General features: G+C 39.5%; 1 protein-coding gene across 2 annotated transcripts in view; it reads right to left on the reverse strand.

Moving 5' to 3' along the window:
* The window catches only part of psme4b (proteasome activator subunit 4b), a 66664-nt gene extending 44326 nt beyond the window's left edge, over positions 1–22338 (reverse strand). Inside the window, exons 1-11 of one of the 2 annotated variants that reach the window (XM_041815020.1) lie at positions 22005–22338; positions 18565–18705; positions 11695–11811; positions 8705–8749; positions 8396–8545; positions 5802–5888; positions 5394–5457; positions 2862–2936; positions 2636–2758; positions 2459–2551; positions 292–470 (exon numbers count right to left, since the gene is read on the reverse strand). In XM_041815020.1, the coding sequence (XP_041670954.1) occupies positions 292–470; positions 2459–2551; positions 2636–2758; positions 2862–2936; positions 5394–5457; positions 5802–5888; positions 8396–8545; positions 8705–8749; positions 11695–11811; positions 18565–18705; positions 22005–22252 (1322 nt within the window). In that variant the 5' untranslated portion in view covers positions 22253–22338. The remainder of the gene's footprint in view (positions 1–291; positions 471–2458; positions 2552–2635; positions 2759–2861; positions 2937–5393; positions 5458–5801; positions 5889–8395; positions 8546–8704; positions 8750–11694; positions 11812–18564; positions 18706–22004) is intronic. The other variant, XM_041815021.1, reaches the window with a different exon arrangement.
* Positions 22339–22372: the final 34 nt, after the last annotated feature.

The raw sequence follows: 22372 nt of genomic DNA on the forward strand, positions 1-22372 counted from the left end.
ACCATTAATACCATTAACAAGTAATAAGACTTTAAATCTTTCCAGAAAATGAAAATGTTGGCCGAAAGTCCTTGCTTAAACACTTTGAATGGAAAGCTTTGCCTGCCTGTATGTACAATTTAAATTTTCATCTCTTACATATGTATATGTCCCTACAAAATGACTACAGTATCCAGTTTTGCTAAACTTCAATCACTCTTATGACATTGGTTTTATTCTGCAGTCATTTTGGGATTTCTACATTTATAAATGGGGATATTATTACGGCTTACATCTACCATCTTGCAGTACCTGAACATGGCCAGCAGGGCGGCCCCAATGAGACTTCTTGTGAACTCTTGCAAGTCCTCATCAGTCAGCCTCTGACTCTCAGGAACCAGCGTGATCCAGCTGGGGGCTGCATGACGCTCCCGATGCACGCGGCGCACAACGCTCGCAGGCAGACGCTGCAGCAGCCTCATCAAGCGAGACTAGACACACACACACACACAGACACACACATTAAACATCAGCGTTATCATCCAGAGACAGCTTCACACAGTCTGCAGTAAACAGATCTGTGATATCGCTCTTTTCTCCGGCAGTTGTGCACTTCATTATAGTGTTGTTAGCGCGCGGAGAGCCTGCAGAGTCCTGAATGACAGGTTATAAATCAAAGGAGTGTGACAGGAAGCAGCTGAAAATGTGTTTGCACTGCGCTCTGAGTGTGTGCATTTGTGTGTGTGTGCACTGTTAAAAGTGCTAAGTTGTCTTGACTTTAAATACTGAGTGGACTACTTGCATGAATTATTTTGACATTTTAACCACTATTATGGGCCTGTGGTGTCAAAATAAAGATGATTCTCTAATTCTTCCCACCAAGTACAAACAATGAGTGGGCAACACTCACTGATTTGATGTTATTTGTTAAGGCAACTTTACATTTATTAGCACTTGTCAAAATTATCAGAATGGCTTGATATTTTATATCAGTATATAGTGCATTCAGAAAGTATTCAGATCCCCCTCCCTTTTTTTCAATGTTATGTTACAGCCTGATGCTACAGTGAAAAAAGAAGAGTTTTATATTCTCATTAATCTACACTCAGTACCCCACCATGACAAAGGGAAAACAGAATATCAGAAATCTTTGCAAATGTATAAAAAATAAAATATCACACTGACATAAGTATTCAGACCCTTTGCAAAAACACTTGAAATTGAGCTCTGTTTATTTTTCTCAGCATTTGAGATGTGAGATATTTGTACATATTGATTGGAGTCCATCTGTAGTAAATGAAATTGATTGGACATGATTTAGAAAGGCCCAAGCCATGAGGTCAAAGGAAATGCCTCCAGAGCTCAGAGACAGGATTTTTGCAAGGCACAGATCTGGGGAAGGCTACAAAAAAATCCCAAGAGCACAGTGACCTCCATAATTCTCAACTGCAAAAAGTTCGGCACACGCAGGACTCTTCCAAGAGTTGGTCACCCAGCCAAACTGATCAGCTGGGGGGGAGTAAGGCCTTATAAGGCTTTGCCCTTACATTGAGTGGCTTTGCTTTAATTGGTTTGACTCGGCATGGCAGCCAGTGTGACAGGGGATTTGCTTTTCCACCATAACTCAACTACCTGCTTAGGAGTGCATCTAGAGCTGATGACGTGGCAATTCAGTAAGCATTGTTTTGTTCAGCCAGGAGAAGAGAGGAACCCATTGTGTTTCCTTCAAAGTGTCTTTTTCTTCTTCTTTTAGTAATTTGGCAAACCGGTTTGGTGCAGCGGTTGCTACTTTTAAACGTCTGCGAGGCATCCCTGAATGATGATGAACAGATGTGACGTCATCCCAGTGGGTACCTTGTTTAACAAAGTTGGACATTTGTTTAAACAACATCTATATCTGTGATTCACATGACATGCTCTGGTTTCTGTCAACATGGAGGCACAACTATGCAGCACACTGTTGTCAAAGATAAAGCATCATGCTTCATTCAAAATAAAATCATTACATTTCATATTTTTTATAAGGGGGACCTGAAATTCACAGGGCTGAAGAGTAAGTACCTATTGGATGCAGAGTGGACAGCGAGCATGCCATGCTGCAAGATGCAATGCAATATCTGACACTCACATGCAGGACACAATGTAAGTTATTATAATTTGTAAGGGAAAACAATACATTTTATGAGGAGAATAATGTGTCGTAGAATATTTACTTGCTAAGCAAAAACTGGTATTATTAGTTAGGAACACTAAGTATTATTGTCAGGAAACTTGACTTTATTTGTAAAGGGGCCTTGATATTTTTTTTTTGGCAAACTTGTTCATATTTAGAGGGATAAATAGTTTTTGTATCCTGAACTATTATCTTTATTTGAGCATCACAGGCCTATATTAGTGCTAAAACTTGAAATAAATCATGCAGCTTGTTCATTCATTATCCTAAATTGAGACAGGTGGCACTTTTTTAGTGTATACAGACCTGCCACCGGCCATGATTGGACGGATGGTAGAAAGAGGCAATGCTGTTGAAGAGGCAGGTCAGCTTCTCCTGTGCAGGGTTTCCTTGTCCACCCTGCAGGGAAAACAAACCATGTAACAACAGAACAGAAGTAAAAGCAAATTTTTTTCAAAATGAAGAGTGTCGCAAGATGTGTACCAGAAGTGCTGTGATCCACAACACCAAATGCCCGATGTCATACGAGTTGGTCAGGTACCTCGGTGCCACCATATGACTGACCCCGACTGGAAGATTTAAACTGCGCAGGATCCTTGTGAAGATCTACACACACAGTGCAGAGTTTGCCTCACACACATGGGCCAGCAGTCACTGAATACATTAACAGACAAGCTGATACATCCATATAATTCTGTTAATTACTCACTGTGGGAATATAAGGTGTCCAGTCCACGTATCCAATGTTGTCGTTGGCAAGGCGGGCGAACAGGTTCACGAGGTGCTGCGAGGAAACATTTAAGACAAACATTTGAATACGGAGAATGGTCCCAGGAGTGAAGACTGTTATTATTGAAATTATGGTAAATATAACATCTCAGAGAAAGAGTTCAAGACGAGAGGAAGAAAGCAGTGCCAGGTCGCTTCGGGCTTGAAAGTTGAATAAAAACAGAGCAAAGGCACAAATGGAAAATCTAATCAGTTCATGGAGAGCTAGCTGCCAAAACTCAAATCACATAAGTGTTAAAGTCATCAAAAGGTGAGGTAAAGTACATCGACCACATTAACACCATCCATTTTTCAGCTCCTGTGAGGAGTTTCTAGTTAGTTATGACAGTGACTGAAAATAATACTGACGCCCCTTTAAGGCCTCCAAAATCAATCCAGACAATCACTGACATCACTGGCCATGTCTAGATATTTATCTGTAATACTTGTAACCACTGCTGTGGAGCAGATGTTGGACAAAGCTACTTACAGCTTTTACTTATGCTGAAAACAAAGTGAAACTGCTGACACTAGCATATCCTACTGTTGTCCGCAGTAGGGATGTGCTAAAGCAGTGGTTCTCAACTGGTGGGTTGGGACCCAAAAGTGGGTCATGAAGCCCTTTTCAATGGATTGTGGATGTGTGCCTGGGAAAAAAATTGTGCCAAATGGTCTTAGACTCTATGAAACATTTATGTTTTGTTCTGTTTCATTGTTTTGTTACATCCTTTTTACTGTTTTAGGCCCAAGCTCTACTGGTTTTATCAAATATATCTTGTCAACCTAAAAGATCTCCAAAATCTGGGTCAGAATTCTCCTTGAAGAGTTGATGGTGGGTCCTGTGACTCAATTAGTTGAGAAACACTATGCTAGAGTACTAACTAAACTGTTACATAAGCTCACCTTTGCTGGTTGATAACATTACTAGTCGGTAAATTAAATAGAAATATGCAAGGTAAAATAAGTGATTGTACAAGTATTCAGCCCTTTCAACTCAGTTTTTAATAGATGCATCTTTGTCTGCAATCACAGCACTGAGTCTCTGTGGAGTGGTCTCAATAAAGCCTGCACAACTGCACACTGCAATTTTACTACATTCTTCTTTGCAAAGCTGTCCAAGCTCCGTCAGGTTGCACGGTGATCAGGTTTGAACAGCCCCTTTCAAGTCCTGCCACAAATTCTGTTTTGGATTAAGGTCTGGGCTTTAACTCGGCCACTCCAGAACATTCACCTTGTTGTCTTTAAACCATATCTGTGTAGCTTTTGCTGTATTTTTCAGGTCATTCTTTTCCTCTCAAGTCACAGTTTTCTTGAAGACGGAAGATTGTGCTCCAGGATTTCCCTATAGTTTGCCACATTGACTTTACCCTCTAACTTTAGAAGTCATTCAGGGCTGGCTGCCAAGAAGCATCCTCGCGGTGTGATCCTTTCACCACTGTGCTTCACAGTGGGGATGGTGTGTTTGTGGTGACATGCAGTGTTTGGTGTCCACCAAATGTGGTGACCACCAATTTTGGTCTCATCAGACCAAAGAATTTTCTTCCACTTGACCATGGAGTCTCCCACATGCCTTTTGGTCAACTCTAGTCCAGATTTAATATGAGTTTTCTTCAACAGGGGCTTTATTTTTGCCACTCTCCCATAAAGCTTTGACTGGTGAAGAACCCAGGCAACAGTTGTTCTATACAGAGTCTCTCCCATCTCAGCTGCTGAAGCTTGTAACTCCTTCAGAGTTGTCATAGGTGTCTTGATGGCCTCTCTCACTAGTCTCCTTCTTGCACGGTCACTCAGTTTGTGAGGATGGTCTGATCTAGGCAGATTTACACATGTGCCATTGTATCTATCTCCTGACTTTTACTTTTCAATAACCTTTTCTCTGAGTTGCTTGGAGTGTTCTTTTGTCTTCATGGTGTAATGGTACCCAGGAATACTGATTAACCAGTGACTGGATCTTCCAGACACTGGTGTCTTTATACTTCAATCACTTGAGATACATTCACTGCACTCAGGTGATCCCCATTTCAGTAACTGTGAGACTATTGGCACTAAATGGCTAGACCTTTGTTGAATTAAGTCAGTCACTTTAAAGGAGGCAAATATTTATTCAGTCACTTCTTTTGCCTTATATTTTTTGTTTAATTGACAGCATTTTGTAGAAATCGGTTTTCAATTTGTCATTAAAGACGTTGCTTTTTTGTCAAAAAGCCAAATTATATTGATCATGATTAATTTATGAAATCAATAAAAGAGTAAAACATCCAAAAATCATCCAAGTGATACATTTTTAAGTATAATATTATCTTTTAACTTTTCCCCTTTCCTTGTTGTTGCCAGTGCCAACAAAAGGGGGTTGAAGATGTTTATTGCAAGCCTAGTTACCACCGATAACTTGACAGGGATACACTTTAAATTTAATATAAAAAAAAAAAAGGTATGTAAAATGTAGTGCGAGTGTTGAGTGAGTGGTTCTCACCCCTTCCCAGCTTGGCTGATTTTGCACTGATGTCCAAAGACTCATGAGTTCATCAAACCACAGCCTAAAAACAAGTACACAAAAACACAATTATTTCAACACCTTCTGATACAATCACACCTGAAGCTCAACTCCCATCATCCATCTAAAGTTCCCCCCAAAAAGTACAAGCCCCCCCCCATCATTGATCCAAGGGAAAAAGTGAAAGGGAAAAAGAGGGTATTAAAAATGATGTACTGTGGAAACTGTGCAGAAACTGCTGATGAATCCAAGACCTAATCCAGACAAATAGCTTGTGAAGGAGGGAATACACCGAAGAATGCAGTGAACACTGTGAAGAGGCTCTTTTGCTGGAACAAAACCATGAATGGTGTGAAGGTTTTCCGAGGAAGCTAGAAATCTGCATACCAAGGCAAGTGGGAGCACTGTTCACGTAGGAAGCGCATTATTCGTTCAAACTGTTGGATGTGATGACGCTTTTCTCCTAAGAGTGTTCTGGCAGAAAGAGGCCAAAAACAACACATTACAACAAAACAGTCCCACGGCTTGTAGCTTTGTTAATACTGTTAAACACCTACATGGTCTACAACAGACATAAAAATACAACTTAAAATAACATGGGAAAAAAATGGTGGGATTTTTTTTCTAAATAAAAAAGACCTTTCTTCCCCAGACACCACAGCTTCCAAGAACTCCTTTCCTCTTGTTTTTATTTTTTGTGTTTTCTCTGCTTCTTATTTGCCTTTTGCACATTTTTCTTACTAGAGGAGCTCTAAGCAGACATGCATGCATACTTATTTTGTACTCCATTTTTCCATGATAATGCATTACTTATGTTGTTTTCCAGTTGCCATTTTTTGTTTTCTTAATATCTAGAAAACTATCCTTTTATCATGGTATCACGGTATTCTTTATGCCTTTTAAGGTTTTCTATCTTGATACCATAAGATAAACCTGTCAGTTATAATGGTAAATAAAAAAAAAACAGAAATGACTTGTTATTATGGGAAAATGGAGGAAATTAAATGCATGGCTGCATGTTCACTCAAGCCTTCTGTAATAGGTTAAATGCATGAAATATGGCATTAAAGCATCTGCAAATGTTGCCTGAAATACAAACATGCCAAAAGTAAGTCTTGTTAAACTTCCACATTGAATATCAGTGTAATTTAATGCCCATATCCATAAGAAAACCTAGCTTAAAAGAAAGCTAATTTGGCATTTGATACCACTCATTGAGCAATGCCAAGCTGCATAACTTCCAGTCTTTCCCTCTGCTCTGTCCTGAATCAGTACTGTGTTATTTGCCCATCATCCACCTGCAGGCTCTGATTGCGGGGTTTTGGATACTATCTCATAATGCCTCAGACTGCAAATTACATAAATACGCAAAGAGTGATCCAAGAGCTTACAAACTTTAAACCAAAACAGCAACTCAAATTGTGCAAAATTTGCAATGACAGCAGGAACTCCCCCTCTAAGGGGGCCCCTTCTGACAACACCCATTCTTCCTTAAGCTGCCAACAGGAAGTTTGGCCTAATCTTCTTTTGTTTGGTGGGTGTGGCCTATGGGCCCATACAATATTTTTTAAAAATCATCTCCTACCCCACTTTCAATCTAGGGTTTTGAAATATGGTAGACATGTAAGTATATCATGCATGGATCTTTAAAAAAAGCCACTTGGACCCATTTTGTTAAGTAAACAGGAAGTCCGCCACTTTATTTTTTTTTCGTAACATTAGCTCAACTTGCCATTTCTGGGGGTTCTAGGATTATCTCCTCTAAAATTCGATTTGTTCAATTGACTTGAAAACTGGTTGTCATCTAGAATAGACATTTCTGAAAAACAAAAAAAATGGTCAAGCTTGTGAATAAAACTTAAAGGGTGTGGCAAACTTTGACATCTCAGAATGGCACAGAAACAGGCCTTTCCTAGATAATCGGGGTAGTTCCTAAAAGTCAACCTAATCTGCTGTAAAATTGGTGTGAAACATCCTGAATTGATCCCCATGCTATATCTTAATACTCCCAGGCCTGAAACCAAAGCTTTTGCTATGGTGACCCATTGTTCGCCATGAAAGAGGAAGTAGTTTTTGGAAGAGGTTTGAATCACTTTAAGGGGCTTGACAATAAGAAGAAAAAAGAACAGCACAGATTTGTTTTCTTTTCAAAGATGAATAAGGTCGTGTACTGACATGTCTACAGTCGCTATGGTTTGCGTTATGCAGTTCTGTATGGAGTTTATTCCTTGGCAGCGGTGACAAAGTCACATGTTTTATTGCTCTGACTGGCCTGTAAAGATGTGACAGACATAAAGTTCATCCAATCACCCTCCAGATTTTTTTTAAAGGCTCCCCCTTCCCCAAACATTGGCTATGGAAGGTTTTCTAGATGGATGTGTGAAACAAATCCATCGGGAGTGTCAGGTTATCAGGCTTATCTACTGCACCTGAAAATAGACCCATGCAGGAAAAACCCAGCATGACTGGCTGTGAATGCCTGGTTATATTTTAAATGGCTTTTGAAATTACTGTATTATAACGACACCTAATTCAACCCAAATATAAGGCCAGTTCAAAGGAACTTAAATGACAATAATTCTGTTTTGGATTCAAATTCAGTCTACTCTTTTTATGCCTACTTTTATGCACCTAAACCCTGAGTTGCATAGTTAAAAGGCTATTGAGGATATGAGTTTCATGGGGCTTTAATGCATACAGAGCCTGAAAATAACGTTATGCATGACACACTCTTAGAGCAACAAATGACCTCAGAAAAGTGCATGATTTAGCAACAATTTAAAGGTGAAGTTTCCATTACAGCACCAAATATGAAAAAAACGCCTCATGTTTTACATTTTTCAGCAGGCACTGGTTGTTCTATAAATAAACAAAGGGTTCTTTGCTCAAAACTTTATAAACCTTTTATGTTTGCTCTGGCTGAGTCAAGCTGCACTTGGCGTATAATCTTATTTCTGAACAGAGCTGTTTAAGTCACTTACTGGAAGCCCTGGCTGTGCTCCTCCGGGGGCATGATGGTGGGTAGGAACAGCTCCATGTTACTGATGGCCTTCTGCATGGACACGTCAAACACGCACAGCAGGGGGCGCCACTCATCCAGCATTTCCTTAGTGGACGACGCGGGGAAATACCTGGGAAATTCATACACACACGGGAAGGACAGACACAAATGGGTAAAGACACACTGGATATACAAATACAAACGCACACAGATATACAGTACACAACCAAGATCAAAGCAGTACATTATCCGTTGCACGAATGACATGATCACAGAAGATGAGACTTACAGTCTGCAGCTTTTGATCAAAGCCTTCAGAATATGGTCCACTGAGCTGTAAACAAGCAGAGAGGAGAGGTGTATTGGCGTTAGTGAAGGTTTTCGGCTTTAAAAATCGACTGAGATCCATCCCCTATAAAAAACAAACACTCAGTCTGCAGACTTTAATAATGTCCTTCACTTTTCAATTGACTTGATGATTTTTTTTTTTTTTTTTAAAGATTTCAGGCTCGAATGCCTTTACAGATAGGAAAGTGGACAGAGTTGGAAACTGGGAATAGAAAGAGAGAAGGGAAGCAAGGAACTGGACTTGAACCTGTGCTGCAAACTTTGAGAACAACAGCCTTTGTACACAGGATGCACAGACATAACCCACAGGCTACTGGTGTCCCTGGTTGCAAGATTTTGTTGATCATTTTAGGAGTCAATAAAATGTCAGAAAACATTTCCCACTGGAAAGTTCTCAGAGCCCAAGGAAACATCTTAAAATAGTTTGACTTGTCAAACCAATAGCCGAAGAATCTAAACACATAAAACAGAGCCACATTAAAAACCTCAATCATAAAAAGCAGGACAATGTTTGGCAGCTCTGCTCAATCCCAGCAGTGGTTTTTCTCTTGGCCTGTAAATTTTTGGAGGACATTACACATCATAAAAGCTTTTCTAACAGCTTTCCTGAAATTTAATAATTGAAGCCTCTTTTACACAAGTGCTTGAGCAAATTTCTCGGAAATATCAGTACAGCCTGCCTCTGAAATCTGAGTAGGATGTCCCTCACATCTCTGTACTATCTGACGGAGATTGTCCCTGTCAGATAGCAAGGGTACGGTTTCATGAGGCTGAAGATACTGTAAGAAGGAGACTGTAAGAAGAGAAGTTAGTGTAATCTTAAAAGCATATACAAATTGGGTGAGGAAGCTGAAGACTCACAAGGTTGTGATAACAGCTTTACTCCTAAATACTCCTAAATAAATAAATAAATAGGATCCAATATTTTTTTAGGAAAAAAGTAGATTAAAAAGTTGTAAATTTGTGACAAAGAAAAACTAGATTTTATTTTTGCAAGATTTTTCTTTAGGGGCTTTTCCCCCTTTAAAAAGACAGGACAGCTGAAGGGAGACAGGGAACATGGGGAAAGAAGCTGGGGGGAAGACAAACTGGACCAGGAATCGACATAGCTGAGGACTAAAGCCTCTGTATATGGCCTCCTGCTCTGCCAACTGAATCAAACCAGCACCCAAAAATCCTAGAAACTCTTAAATTTAAAAGTCTTTAATTTACAAGAACATAAACTTGAGATTTTATAGTTCAAAATAGCCTAGTGTGGAAGAAAATCGCACCAGAGGAAGCTGTTTGCCTCAAGTATTGCAGTTGAGAGCCTCATCAAATTATACTTACTACGCTGGATTGAGCAACAAGGCAATACTTGTGATTTTAGGCCAGAATTATCTCATTATCATTAGCATTCTGGCTCTGAAGAAACATTTTTCCAACCTGGGGCTTTTCAGAGGGAAACAACACAATGACAGAATCCAGAATCCTGATCCAACCAGTTTTTGAGTTTCATTTCTCTAAATAAAGACTTTATAATATCAGAAAACATGACTTTTTAAGCTTAAGATTTTCAAGTTTTTAAAGTAATATCTATGACCTACGAAACTTGAAAATCCAGAGTCTGATTTCTCATTAATTTATGTCTTAAAAACAAAAAAGTGGAAAAGTTCTTTGCAGCTTTATTATGTGCCTAAAGATCTAATCACTTTATAAACTTTGTAAGAGTTCTAACAATACTGTTATCCACATGGCTTACCTGCTGATATGGAGCCCACAACTTGTTTTTGTTGGTCCCTAAATGACATCATTTTCATTTACTACTATCTAATGTTTTAAAAAGAAAAGTTTCATTTAAGAAGGTGTTCAATTTTGGTCTGAATAAATTTTCGTTTCAACTTTAAAATGGTATCTAGATGACACTTTTGTCAAAACCAGTGTAAATCTGAGATAGACAGATGTTCAAGGCATAAAAGACCTTGCCCAAAGGCCAACATCCAGTTTCCGATCATGCCCCGACAGGGATTCAAACCTGGACTGTTGCTTTAAGGGCAACATCTTCTGCACATAGGGTGTGAGGACTAACTGCAGACCATCAGTGCTCCACTGTTTTTTTCATCCTTTCCTAGCATTTCTTGGTGTTTTTTGTCAAGTAAACTTTGAGAGTTGATGTATTTAAATTTTTGTTAAACCCTACACTTAAAAGGAAGGAAATCAGAGTTTGTCCAACAGATGACTTCTTTTGCCCAGTAAAAAAAAACCTTGTCTCCAAATCACTAGTTAGATATATTGTCAGTATTTAACTGATACAACACAACAGATTTAAATCAGTGCATATATTTTTAGTCATGTTTTTGGAGCGCTTGAGCTGCCATTTAATTTACACTTGATCAACACAGAAATAAATCTGACTAAGGTTCATACTGATGTCCATTTAAAACTGAAGCTCTACTAGAACTTCATTGTGCAGGGCAGACTTATTTTTACTTTTTTCTTTATAAAATACAACATGAACATGACGTTATCATCTATTAATCTCTCTCTTGCCGAGTCACTGTCTCATGCAAGTTGTTTGAATAGCAGGACACGTAGGTGAAGGAAAAATCCACTTGGACAGGCCATGACTTTTGACATCAGTAAGCCATTTTTGACACAGTGTTTATGCCAACAGGGCGCCTCTCTCTTATCTCATTAGACTTAAAACTACCGCAGAGAGTGAGGTATCCACAAGCTGTGTCCTCCTGTTAGAAGTCTTTATGCTAGGTAGAGTTAGCTAGCTGCTAGCATTCACCTCATATTCTACAAAAAAACAAAAAAAGTTTTGGCAAATGTTAAATTCTATGCAGCTATAATGAATACCCTTTACAAAAAAGTTAGGTGTAATACCATGAAAACATTTAAAATAACTTATAAAATGAGCAACAAAAAAAGAGAAAGTAAACTTCATACTTTGGGAACCAGATGAGTCCAAGGTGCTCGGTTTTGGAGTAGACGACCCTCTCGTACAGATCATAGAGCGGCCGCCACGGCAATTGCAAGTCCTCCCTTGAGAGCAGCTCCTTCTTCCTGTTTGAAAAAAAGGAGTCACTTATCAACCGTGTGTCAGGTTCAAACCTTTCACAAAAAAATTAGTCAAGACATGGTGACAGCAATGATGTACTGAAGTGAGAAACTACAGGGTGTCTCAAAGAGTCTGTAATCGGGGGGAAATGACTCAGTACCTCACGGAGCTGCACTCAACATGAAGTCTGTCAGCCTTCTGACATGTGTGCAAACACATCATCTTGATTCTTTGTGTTTAATAAAGCATAAAGGGAGTGACAGGTGCAGACGATGGTAATTTTCAGGTGTAGACTCAGCTGGTATAAAAGGCTCACAACACAACCTCATCATGAGAGGCGGCGGTGACGAGCACGGTCTAGTGCCCATAATGATGTACTAGCAATATGAAAAATGGTAACTGTTGACCTTTGCTGTTTGTGTGGTGTGATTTGTTGGAAGTGTCAGTTCTGATTGCATGTGTGGGAAACATAAACATATGTTACTCTGGCAGTTTTATACCTGTTATTTACAACAAGTGTCAAATCAATTCAGTGAATTACAATAAGTTATGCTAATAAGATGATTATTGGCCTCTTCACTTCTTAAAATGGATGATGTCCATGTCATTTCCTCTGGCAATTAGCATGCTAATATTCTGTTAAACATCCCAGTGTCACTGACCGGGGTATTGTGGGGACAGTGACATGTGTGCTATGAGACTAAATTAGGTGCTAAATGCTAGCTTATTATTATAAGCTAGCACCATTTACTGAAAGTTAGCTGTATCTGTGTGCTGTGCTCCTTGGACTTACATAAACAACCGCGAGAGGAGCTGGAGCTGTTTTTGTTGTAGTATTAGAATCTACTTTACCATTAAGTATTTTCTTACAATGATGCGGTCTTTCTCTGCTCACAGTTTAATGTGTTTTGTGACTTAGTACATAGTTTTTGTTTTGAAATTTGTTTTTGTACTTTAGAAAAAGTAGATGTGGATGTTCTTTCACAACAAGATCATAACAAGATAATCATAGGGTTTAAATATGTAAAGAGCTGTTATAGAAGTATTATGCTACAGTGGTTGCTTTAGCTATGTTAGCCTAAGGTAAAGCTAACATACATACAATAACTACATAGTTAACATTACCACATAAACCATGTTAGCTTTAGCAACGTGAGCTTTAGCAAAAATAGCTAAAGCTCATGTTGCTACATTAGTTTTATAGGTGATGTAGTTGACAATGTAGGTGACATAGTTAAAGCAAATGTAGCTATGAAGCTAATGTAGCTAACAATGGCTACATAGCTACATTAGCTTTAGCAAATGTGGCATAAGCTGGAGTAATTAACATAGCTTTTTTTAGCTTAACCTTTAGCTATGTAAGCTACACAGCTACATTATCTTCATAGCTTTGTTAGCTTTAACATAAGCTACATGAGCTGTGTTAGAGTGTTTTCATACAGGACAAGATTTCTTCCTGTAAGCAGACTATTTATTCTGCTTTTGTAGACATTTTGTATTTAGGTTTTGCATGTCAGCTTTTGGACTTCTAGCTTTTGGTATCCTAACCCTTACATTACCTTAACCCTAACCCAAACCCTGATCAGAAATTTAATCCAATTTAATTTAGAAAGGTTTAGGGTGTATTTCCAGTAGGGCTGTCAAAGTTAATGCGTTGATATCGCGTTAACTCAAATTAATTTTAACGCCAATAATTTTTTTGTCGCATGATTAACGCATGAGCGTTCTGTGTGACCCTCGGCCCATCCAGTAGTTTGCCAGGTCAGGAATGGCGCTGCCGTGATGCAGTGCAAGCGAGCAGAAATGGATAAAGGACAGAGACTCTGAGTGGCTGGTTGAGCTTTGAGGTCATGCCAGATAAGACTGAAGTTATTTTCTCTTACTGACCACATGAACTGAGTTACCAGGAGTTCATAGAGTCTTAAATAGCCTGTACCACTCACTAGCCAGGCACACCACAAATGCAGGGAGTCGTCCATTTGCCATGCTGGATTGTTTACAACGGAGATGCTCAGACAACGCTGCAAGCAGGGATGGACTTGCTATCTGGCATACCGGGCATTTCCCCGTGGACCGACTCACTTTTGGGCCAGTATGATTTATTCATGTATTTATATCTGCTATGAACCGGCACTACAGCTGCACTGACCCTTCATAATGATTGTGGACTGGTCTGATCACGTCTCCTAAAGGTCCGTTTACCCTCTCTCCCATCCCCACGCAGCTCCTGCTTGAAAACTAAAGTAATCTGAGAAAACAAAACTTATTAAAACGATCGATTGGAACTGTAAATAAATGCCAAATAAAAAAACAAAACAAAACAAAAAAAAAACAGTCAATCAAGATGCTGCAGAAGTGTCAAAGACTCTGCAGTCCCTATAGGAGATGGTCTGATGCATGGTGAATGTACCGCTATATCATGAGGAGGAACAGGAGGCAGAGCAGCAGAGGCTGGTGTAGCATTTGAAAATTTTTTAAATTAAAAATAAAAAGATGATAAATAATAGCAGACATTTTAAAGTAATTACTTGCTTTTTCTCTTGAGTAGGGCAGATGTGTCCACCCTACTCACCTCTGACCACATCAGAACAGCGAAACACCATCAGATGTGTCTGTGCCTTACTGCTGAGCTCTCAGCGGAGACTTGACTTCTCCTGGTAATCTGTAGTGTAATTCTCTGTGTATTTAGTCTCTCTTTTTGTATCATCCTGTTGTGAGTCCTCTTGGTGTAAAGGGATGTTTCTGTGAGCCTTTATTTCCCCCATGTGAGGCTGAAATTCTCTGCTTTAGTGTGAAGGATCCAGGAATGATCTTTAAGTGATTTAAACTTCACTGACCATGTTCTTTATGTCCATGTGTGATGGTGAGATCTGTTGCTCTGTGTTAAGCTGCTGAGAACAGAGGAGTTAACTTCTAGAAGTCTGAAATTAGACACTACTGGTACCACTACTGGTTCTTGTTTCCTCTGAAGTAGCATAATTTATAGTTTGCTGCTGTATCAAAAATAATTTGTTTTATCCATCAACTTTCTAGTCGCTCATTGCTCCCTGAACACCCTACCCTAGTTTTGTTAATGACAGTAGGGGAAATAAGTCCTTAAGTAGATATGACTGTTTGAAGCAGATGCACTAGGAGGTTATCTTTCCAATGGATCTTGGATTTTTTCAAACACTCTTAATTTGCACTGTTAGCAGGTTGCCACTGCTGAGTACTATAAAAGCTTTAAATCTCCTGAGATACTTTGACAGTGCTTTCTCTATATTCTGTAGCTTGGTCTTTTGTAAAATCCCCATTTTTGAGAAATAAACCCATTAAAAACTTCTAAAAGAATCCCAGCCCTGAGGAATAAGCACAATTTCCCCAATCTCAGATTCCTCTCGATCCTCCTCTCTCATTCATCTATAGAACAGAGTCTCATCGGGAGGATTTGAAAAATGAAGAGAAGAGGAGTCAATCAGGGAAATGACGGCAAAATGCGAGGCAAAACTTTAAAAAGAAAAGGCCTATTGAGACCTGATGTGAGATGTTGAGTATCAAATTCATCTCTAAGCTGTGAAACCTGGCACTTCATATGCGCTTAGCCCAGATATTTCTCTTTTCATCCCACGGAAAACACTCAGGCAAATGACATCTACATTTAAGGTGCTGTTTGGTGATGGATGTGGAAGCCATGGAAACAACTAGAGACAAATGGAAGTGATGAATAAGAGCGTCTCGGAGAATGTTGGGCAGATGCTCCAGGAGTGACGGATGTGGTTCAAGAAAGAGAAGCAGACAAGTAATGATATAGGTCAGGGTTTAAAGAATCCTTTACATAATGTTAGGCTACAAAACCTCATCATCCTTTTAATTACACCAAGTGTGTAACTTAGAGCCTGTTAAACCTGGACACATCACTCAAATACAGTCCAGTTTAAGGGGCTTGTATCTCATGCATGTATTTCTATTTTAGCCACTTCAAATTTGCAGTCATAAAACACTAAAAAAGACAATTTGGCTTTTTACCTTTCATTAAAAGTATGTCTACTTTTCCCTATTCATTTCACCCTCAGTGATAAGGACATATACAGCAGCGCTGTTCCCTTAAACTTTTTAAATTATCCTCATTACTTCAGAGTAAAATTCTGCATCAGCACAGCAATGAAGCTCCTTTGTACTTTCATACTGATTCTGCGTGACGCAATATCTGTGTCCTTGTGTGTGGATTCACATTGTGTTACAGCATTGCTGACACGCGACCTGTCAACAACCAGATGGGGTTTTACAAAAACACATGCACCCACACACACTCATGCGGCTAGTGGTGGGAACTGATATGATTTTATTGATATTGATACCATTAGAAATTCTGCTTATCAATTTAATTCTTTATCTATTTCCTTTCTATTCTTTCATGTGGATTATCTTTTTGGAGAAAGTAGACTGTACAGGCTTTCACTGTTAACTCAAATGTTATTGAGTCTCTTTATATCTGAACAATATGTATGCCACCTTCAGTGAGAGTCAATGACAAGCACACTTCAATTACTAGCTATAATAAACAATTTTCATAACTATGAATATTAAACATTAAGTGGTTGGGAGGAGAACATGCTAAAATATACAAAAAAATCTCTGTTTTGTTGGAAATGTCTCCACTTGATCACTTTAGTGTTTTTGTGAGTGTCCACCATGGTTACTTCCTCCACTTCTCTCTGTTCTTGCTCACTTCACCAACTGCCTCTTGCAAGACAGTGTTTTTCAAGGCACGCAGAGGTAGTAACCTTGCACAGCAGATGGATACGCCCGTTTCTGTGTTTCTCACTTGCGAATCCATCTTGCAAAGCTCCCGTCTGAACCGTTTTGGACAAAAAAGAAAATGACAGGACCAATCAGCGACGAGGGGCAGTATTTTCGGGCTCAGCAGAGTCATGACATAAGTAAACAGCAACTAGTGGCCGGCGCATTTATGGTGGAAGACACTAGCGTGGATGCTGCTAAAGATCCAGTTTTATCAGAACTTGACAACAATTATTCATTAAAAGAAGAACAAAGAACAGCATTGAGTTGTTTTCTTTTCAGAAACAACAAAAGTCATGCACTGACATGTTTACAGTCGTCATGTTTCGCGCTATGCAGTTCTTATGGAGTTTACTCCTTTGGTAGGGGCGCAGCTCGTTAGCGGCTATGTCACATGTTTTGTTTCTCTGATTGGCCCGTAAAGATGTGACAGACAGCACGTTCATCCAATCATCCTCTGAGTTTTTTTCACAGGCTCTGCCCTTTCCCAAACGCTGCCTGTGAGTGGTTTACCAGATGAATGGGTGAAACAAATCCATCTGGTGTGCCAGGTTACAGAGGTAGTGCATTGATAAGGTAATCGGTTAGATTAAGTGTAAATGATAATGATAGACTGAGCAAATTGGAACCGGTTCTCGATTCCCATCCCTACAATGCTTATAGAAGAACTCTGTTTACCATTACTCATTTACTGACCAATCACATTTGCTGTGTGTCCTTAAATGGGGTTTGAACCCTGGTTTCGGAATGGCATTTAATACTTGAAATGCTCAGTATATAAATATTGGCCTTACCTCAACAGGATGCAGCTCTGAAAGTATTGGCATCTATTATATCACTTCAAGTGGCATTTCTTCTGCAAAAGAAGCATTTTTACTTTTGTCAGCAGTTTTTTTTTTTTTGCTGACTTTACTGTCAGATTTTACTCGTGTGGTTTTTTTTTCTTATGTAGGATTTTTATTTAGAGGCTTTGGGTGTAAAGTGATTATTTTGTTATATTTTCAAGATAATTGTCAGACGTGTTGAGTAACCTTAGCAATAATATGCATGCACATCATACCTTTGAAGGGAAATATCAGAATGGGTTGTCATTTTTATGAACACTCCATCAACACTGATAAAATCACAATATAGGGCAGCAATTCAGGCTGATGCAGTTCTGAGCTAATATAAAAGATCTATGAAAACTATAGTTTGTTTGAGAGGAGTGCATACAGCCAGTCACACATCATTCTTTGTGAGTAGACAACTGTTTTGAAGACCGGGTTGGCAGTTTATATAGCTTTTTCTTGGAAATAGTTCATACAGCTTCAAGGGAACATCTATTTTAGAGGTTTGTGCAGTTTTATGGAAGCATCTCCTCTCTGAAAGCTGTCTGAATCACTTTCTTGAGTCTGCAGGTTGTTTAAATAGCAGCATTCAAAAGGCCAGCAAGGTAAGTGAAAAATCCACTTTAACACGTCACAAGTATTCGCATCATTATACCACTCGCAGCACACACTGTTTACCAACCAAGCTGCCTTCTGATCTCATTAAAGGATACCCAAGTGCGCAAGACGCTGATGCTGGAGAGTCCAGCTTTCTGACGTCAAGAGCTCTCATTGCAAACACTAAGATTAAAGTATTTCTTTCATGAATTTTTAATATAGCCATTTTACTGTGCAGTACTGAGTTATATAGCCCATCTGAGTCTTCAGGAACATGCAGAAAAGACATTATTCTCCCCAGCTACATCCTCCAGCTCCTCCTGAGGGATCCCATGGTTTTTCCAAGCCAGAGGGGGAAACACAACCCTCTCATGCTCTGGGTCTACCCTGGGATCCCTGGGAGGCCTGAAACATCTCAACCTGTCTATTTTATTGATGCAAAGAAGCAGCAGTTCTCCAAGATCCTCACCCTGCCTGAAATGGTGAAGAATGTACATTTTCAAAGTTTGTCTGCATGCATTTCGTGTATGCGCGAGTTTGTGTCACACCCACTTGAGAAGCTGAATGAGCAGCTTGGCATAGCCCTGCATCGTGTAAGGCTCCAGGTTTGGCAGCGTCACCAACTCATACAGCAACTTGATGAAGAGGATGTGGTCCTCTTTGCTGAATCTTCGTCCATACAGCTTCAGAAACCTAAGCATAAAGTGAAAAGGGTGGTGACTAGAGATGTTCAGCATCAATTTTTAAATAACACACAAAATTAAAATATTAATGATTTTTATATATGACTAAATATGTCAGAGGGCTGTTCGGAGCCCTTTTTTTCTGAGTGAAAGCTACTTTATATTGTTGGAAAAACAACCCTTACATTTGTGATGGAAAAATAGTTGACATTGTGCCAGGGTTTACAAACATATTGCCCTCTATTAGCTTTACACACATGCTGTTGCTAACATTACATAATGAACAGATGAATGAAACCAGCTCTACTAACGTTGCTCTTGTCCCTACAGAGAATAGTAATACTTAATTTTTCACAAACACTATACTTTCTATTAGCTTTACACTCTCGCTGTCTGCTAACATAACATGGTGAATGAAACCAGCCCTGCTCGTTATCAAGCTCCCCATCCTGAGTTCGAAACCAATTTGCACTAAGTTGCAATATTTCTTTAACTTAAAATGTGTTAAATTACAAGTTTAATAAGTAAAATTTTTGCAGCGGCAGAGATTATTTGGACATTATGCAAACATTCAAGTGTCCGTTTTTTATAATGGTATACAAAAATCCTCCTTTTTGTGTTTTATGTATGTTTTTTCAATCAAAATGAGTGGCAAAAATGATAATGCCCTTAAACAAAGCAAATGACATCACATTTGCAATATGAGCAAAAATAAACTTAAAACAAAAAGTAAGGCAATTTTGGTACATTATTTCTTTGTTTTAACAATGCTTATTGGTACTAAATCTTATACTGTTTGAAAGCCTGTTTATTACCCTTTTAAATGATGCCACATTTGTAAGGATCATGCATTTGTGGGATGAGCAGCAGAGCTGAGTATGTGGGTTGCGCCCATGAAAAATGTGCCGAATCTTCTCTGCCAATGCCAAACAGCCGATTCTGCCGTTGACTCTTGTTGGGTGTTTGGTGGATTGGATGATTGAAGTTTGAAGAAACAAGACATATTGACAATTTAACAATTTATTCATTTAACAAACAGGAGCCTCAGTAGCATGCGGAAGAACCATACACAGCCACAACAGCCTGGCACTTCCTCCTCATGCTGGTCACCAGCCTGGTCACACACTGCTGTGGGATGGCATCCCATTCTTCAACCAGCATTTGTCGCAAGTCAGCCAACATGGTTGTGTTGGTCACTCTGGCATGAACAGCACAACCAAGCTGATCGCACAGGTGTTCAATGGAGTTAAGGTCAGGACTGCTGGCAGACCATTCCATCCTCTCCACTCCCAAATTCTGGAGGTAGTCTCTGATAAACCCCACTCTGTGGGGGCGAGTGTTGTCATCTTGGAGGATAGAGTTCTTGCTGGCAGGGTGAGAAAACAGTATTCTTGGGGTGTTGTTGCCCACTTCGCGGCCTGTCTCTGACATTCCCCGTTATATGGAACTTGGCCTTCAGTTTGGAGATGGTACTAGGGTTCACTCCAAACAATGCCGCAACTTAGTTTTGCGGAACACCAGCTTGAAGTTGCCCAACCGACAGGTCCTATCCAGATCAGTCAAACGTGGGATGCTGATTCTTGAAGCAGACATCTACTGACCACTGTAGCAGGGCCCATGTTCACAGGTGCTGCCAATCAGGCACCTGATTGGCAGCACCTGGGGGTAACAGAAGTTCAAAACAAGAGTCAATAGCAACAGCAAAATAAGCTGTTTAGCATTGGCAGAGATGATCTGGCACATTTTTCATGGGTGCAACCCACATACTCAGCTCTGCTGCTCATCCCACAAATGCATGTTCCTTACAAATGTGGCATCATTTAAAAGGGTAATAAACAGGCTTTCCAACAGTATAAGATTTATTACCAAGAAGCATTGTCACAACAAAGAAATAATCAAACACAAATTGCCTTAATTTGTTTTAAGTTTAGTTAGCTCATTCTATCTAAAACTGATGAAGGCTAGTGTTACTTCACACAAGTCATACCCCAGCTGCGATCAGCTGGTATCCAGCCTCACCTCCCCCACCCCAGCCACCTCCTTTATAGTTTAAAGCTTGTTGCACCCCCATATTTAGATTAATGCTACTATGGATTCATATCTTTGGAAATAATTTCATTTTATTCAATACACAAGGTTTGGGAATTATTTACTGTTTGAATTTGTCGAAAAATACATGAGATTAACCCAAGAATAACCGCATATTAAATAGCAATCGTAATATTTAGGAAAAAAATCACAATTAGATTAGTTTTGCAAATCGTTCAGCCGTAGCTGAAAGGTTCACTAAATAAAAATCCAACAGTACCACGAGCTCATACATGTAGGTTTGTGTTTATGTAAGTGTCCCTGTTTAGAGGTTTGAAAATATCCTTACCCTGCAGTAGACTTCACCAACTTATTTTGCTAATATACCATTGTTGTAGTTTTAGTTATCTAAAGACCATTTGTCTAAAACATGTTCATTTTTGCCAAATCTAGAGTTGTTAGTGAAATTATTATTGCAGGTTACAGCTTAGAATATAAGAAGTTTTTAAAGGCTGATAAATTATTGCTTTGGATCTGTATCGACTGCCGTGTTATACCAAATACCACATTTTAGTTTGTACTCGAGACTCAACCAGTCCTGGTATCAGCAAGGGATTATCTCTAGTGTTGACCAGAGGAGTGGGCAGATCACTGACTGCTTCCTGTTGCTGACCCATATCCTCACTTCAGACTGTAAATATGCAGCCTCAGTGACACACTTTCTCAATATAAAACCTTGGCTAACCTACTCTGAACTGATGCCAATAAGAAAACGTGAGTTAAAGGTCATTCTTATTTAACAGTAAAGGGCAAAACATGTCTTTTTGAAGGCGGACAGAGATCGTCTGTAAAGGTCAGGTACACAAATTCTCTTATTACATACTCCATGAGGAGATATTCATGTATCCTTAACTCCACTTACTCAAGTACAATCAAATATGGAATATCTAAATTTTTAAGCAAAAATCTATTATGTTTGTGACCTTTATAATGACTCACTACACACTATAATTTAATACCACTTCTCTGACTAAAATAAGTGCACTTTAATGAAGCGGATTAATCATGTTTTTCTTGTTCCTCTGCCAGATAAATATTTATTCACCTCAGTGATAACTTAAGAAGCTCTTAATTGGGATTTTGATTAGCTGTTTGCTTTATGGAGCAAAATACACACCTCCAAACCATTTCAACACCCTTAAGAATAACTTTAAGATTTTAATTAGCTGCTATGTAGATAAATCTTAAGGCCATGTGTAAGTTAACCTTGCTAACACTTACGAGAAGAGTTTCCTCGACCAGAAACCGACCCCAGGCCACAGCTCCCGGACAAGGACGGCTCTGGCCAGGTTAGCTTTGATCTCCGCCAGCAGCTCCGTAGCCTCCTGGTCCAAGCGATCCGAGTACGGTAGCAGGCCATTATACACGATCTCCTTCTGGGGGGTAAACCCAGCCATGTCCTCCACCACGGTCATGTCTGGACCCCTCTCTGCGGTTTTACGCAAAACAGGTGCAGGAAAACTCCCCATTAAAAAATTCTCTGTTTTCCTGGAAGTGCAGTGCTGAAGTTAGTACCCATAATCCGCTGTGTACAGGAGCCGGGCGGAAGGCAAGTGATCACAGGGGAAAGTGTGTCACGCTAATTGAGC

This window comes from Cheilinus undulatus, linkage group 20, assembly GCF_018320785.1.
Source record: "Cheilinus undulatus linkage group 20, ASM1832078v1, whole genome shotgun sequence".
NCBI lineage: Eukaryota > Metazoa > Chordata > Actinopteri > Labriformes > Labridae > Cheilinus > Cheilinus undulatus.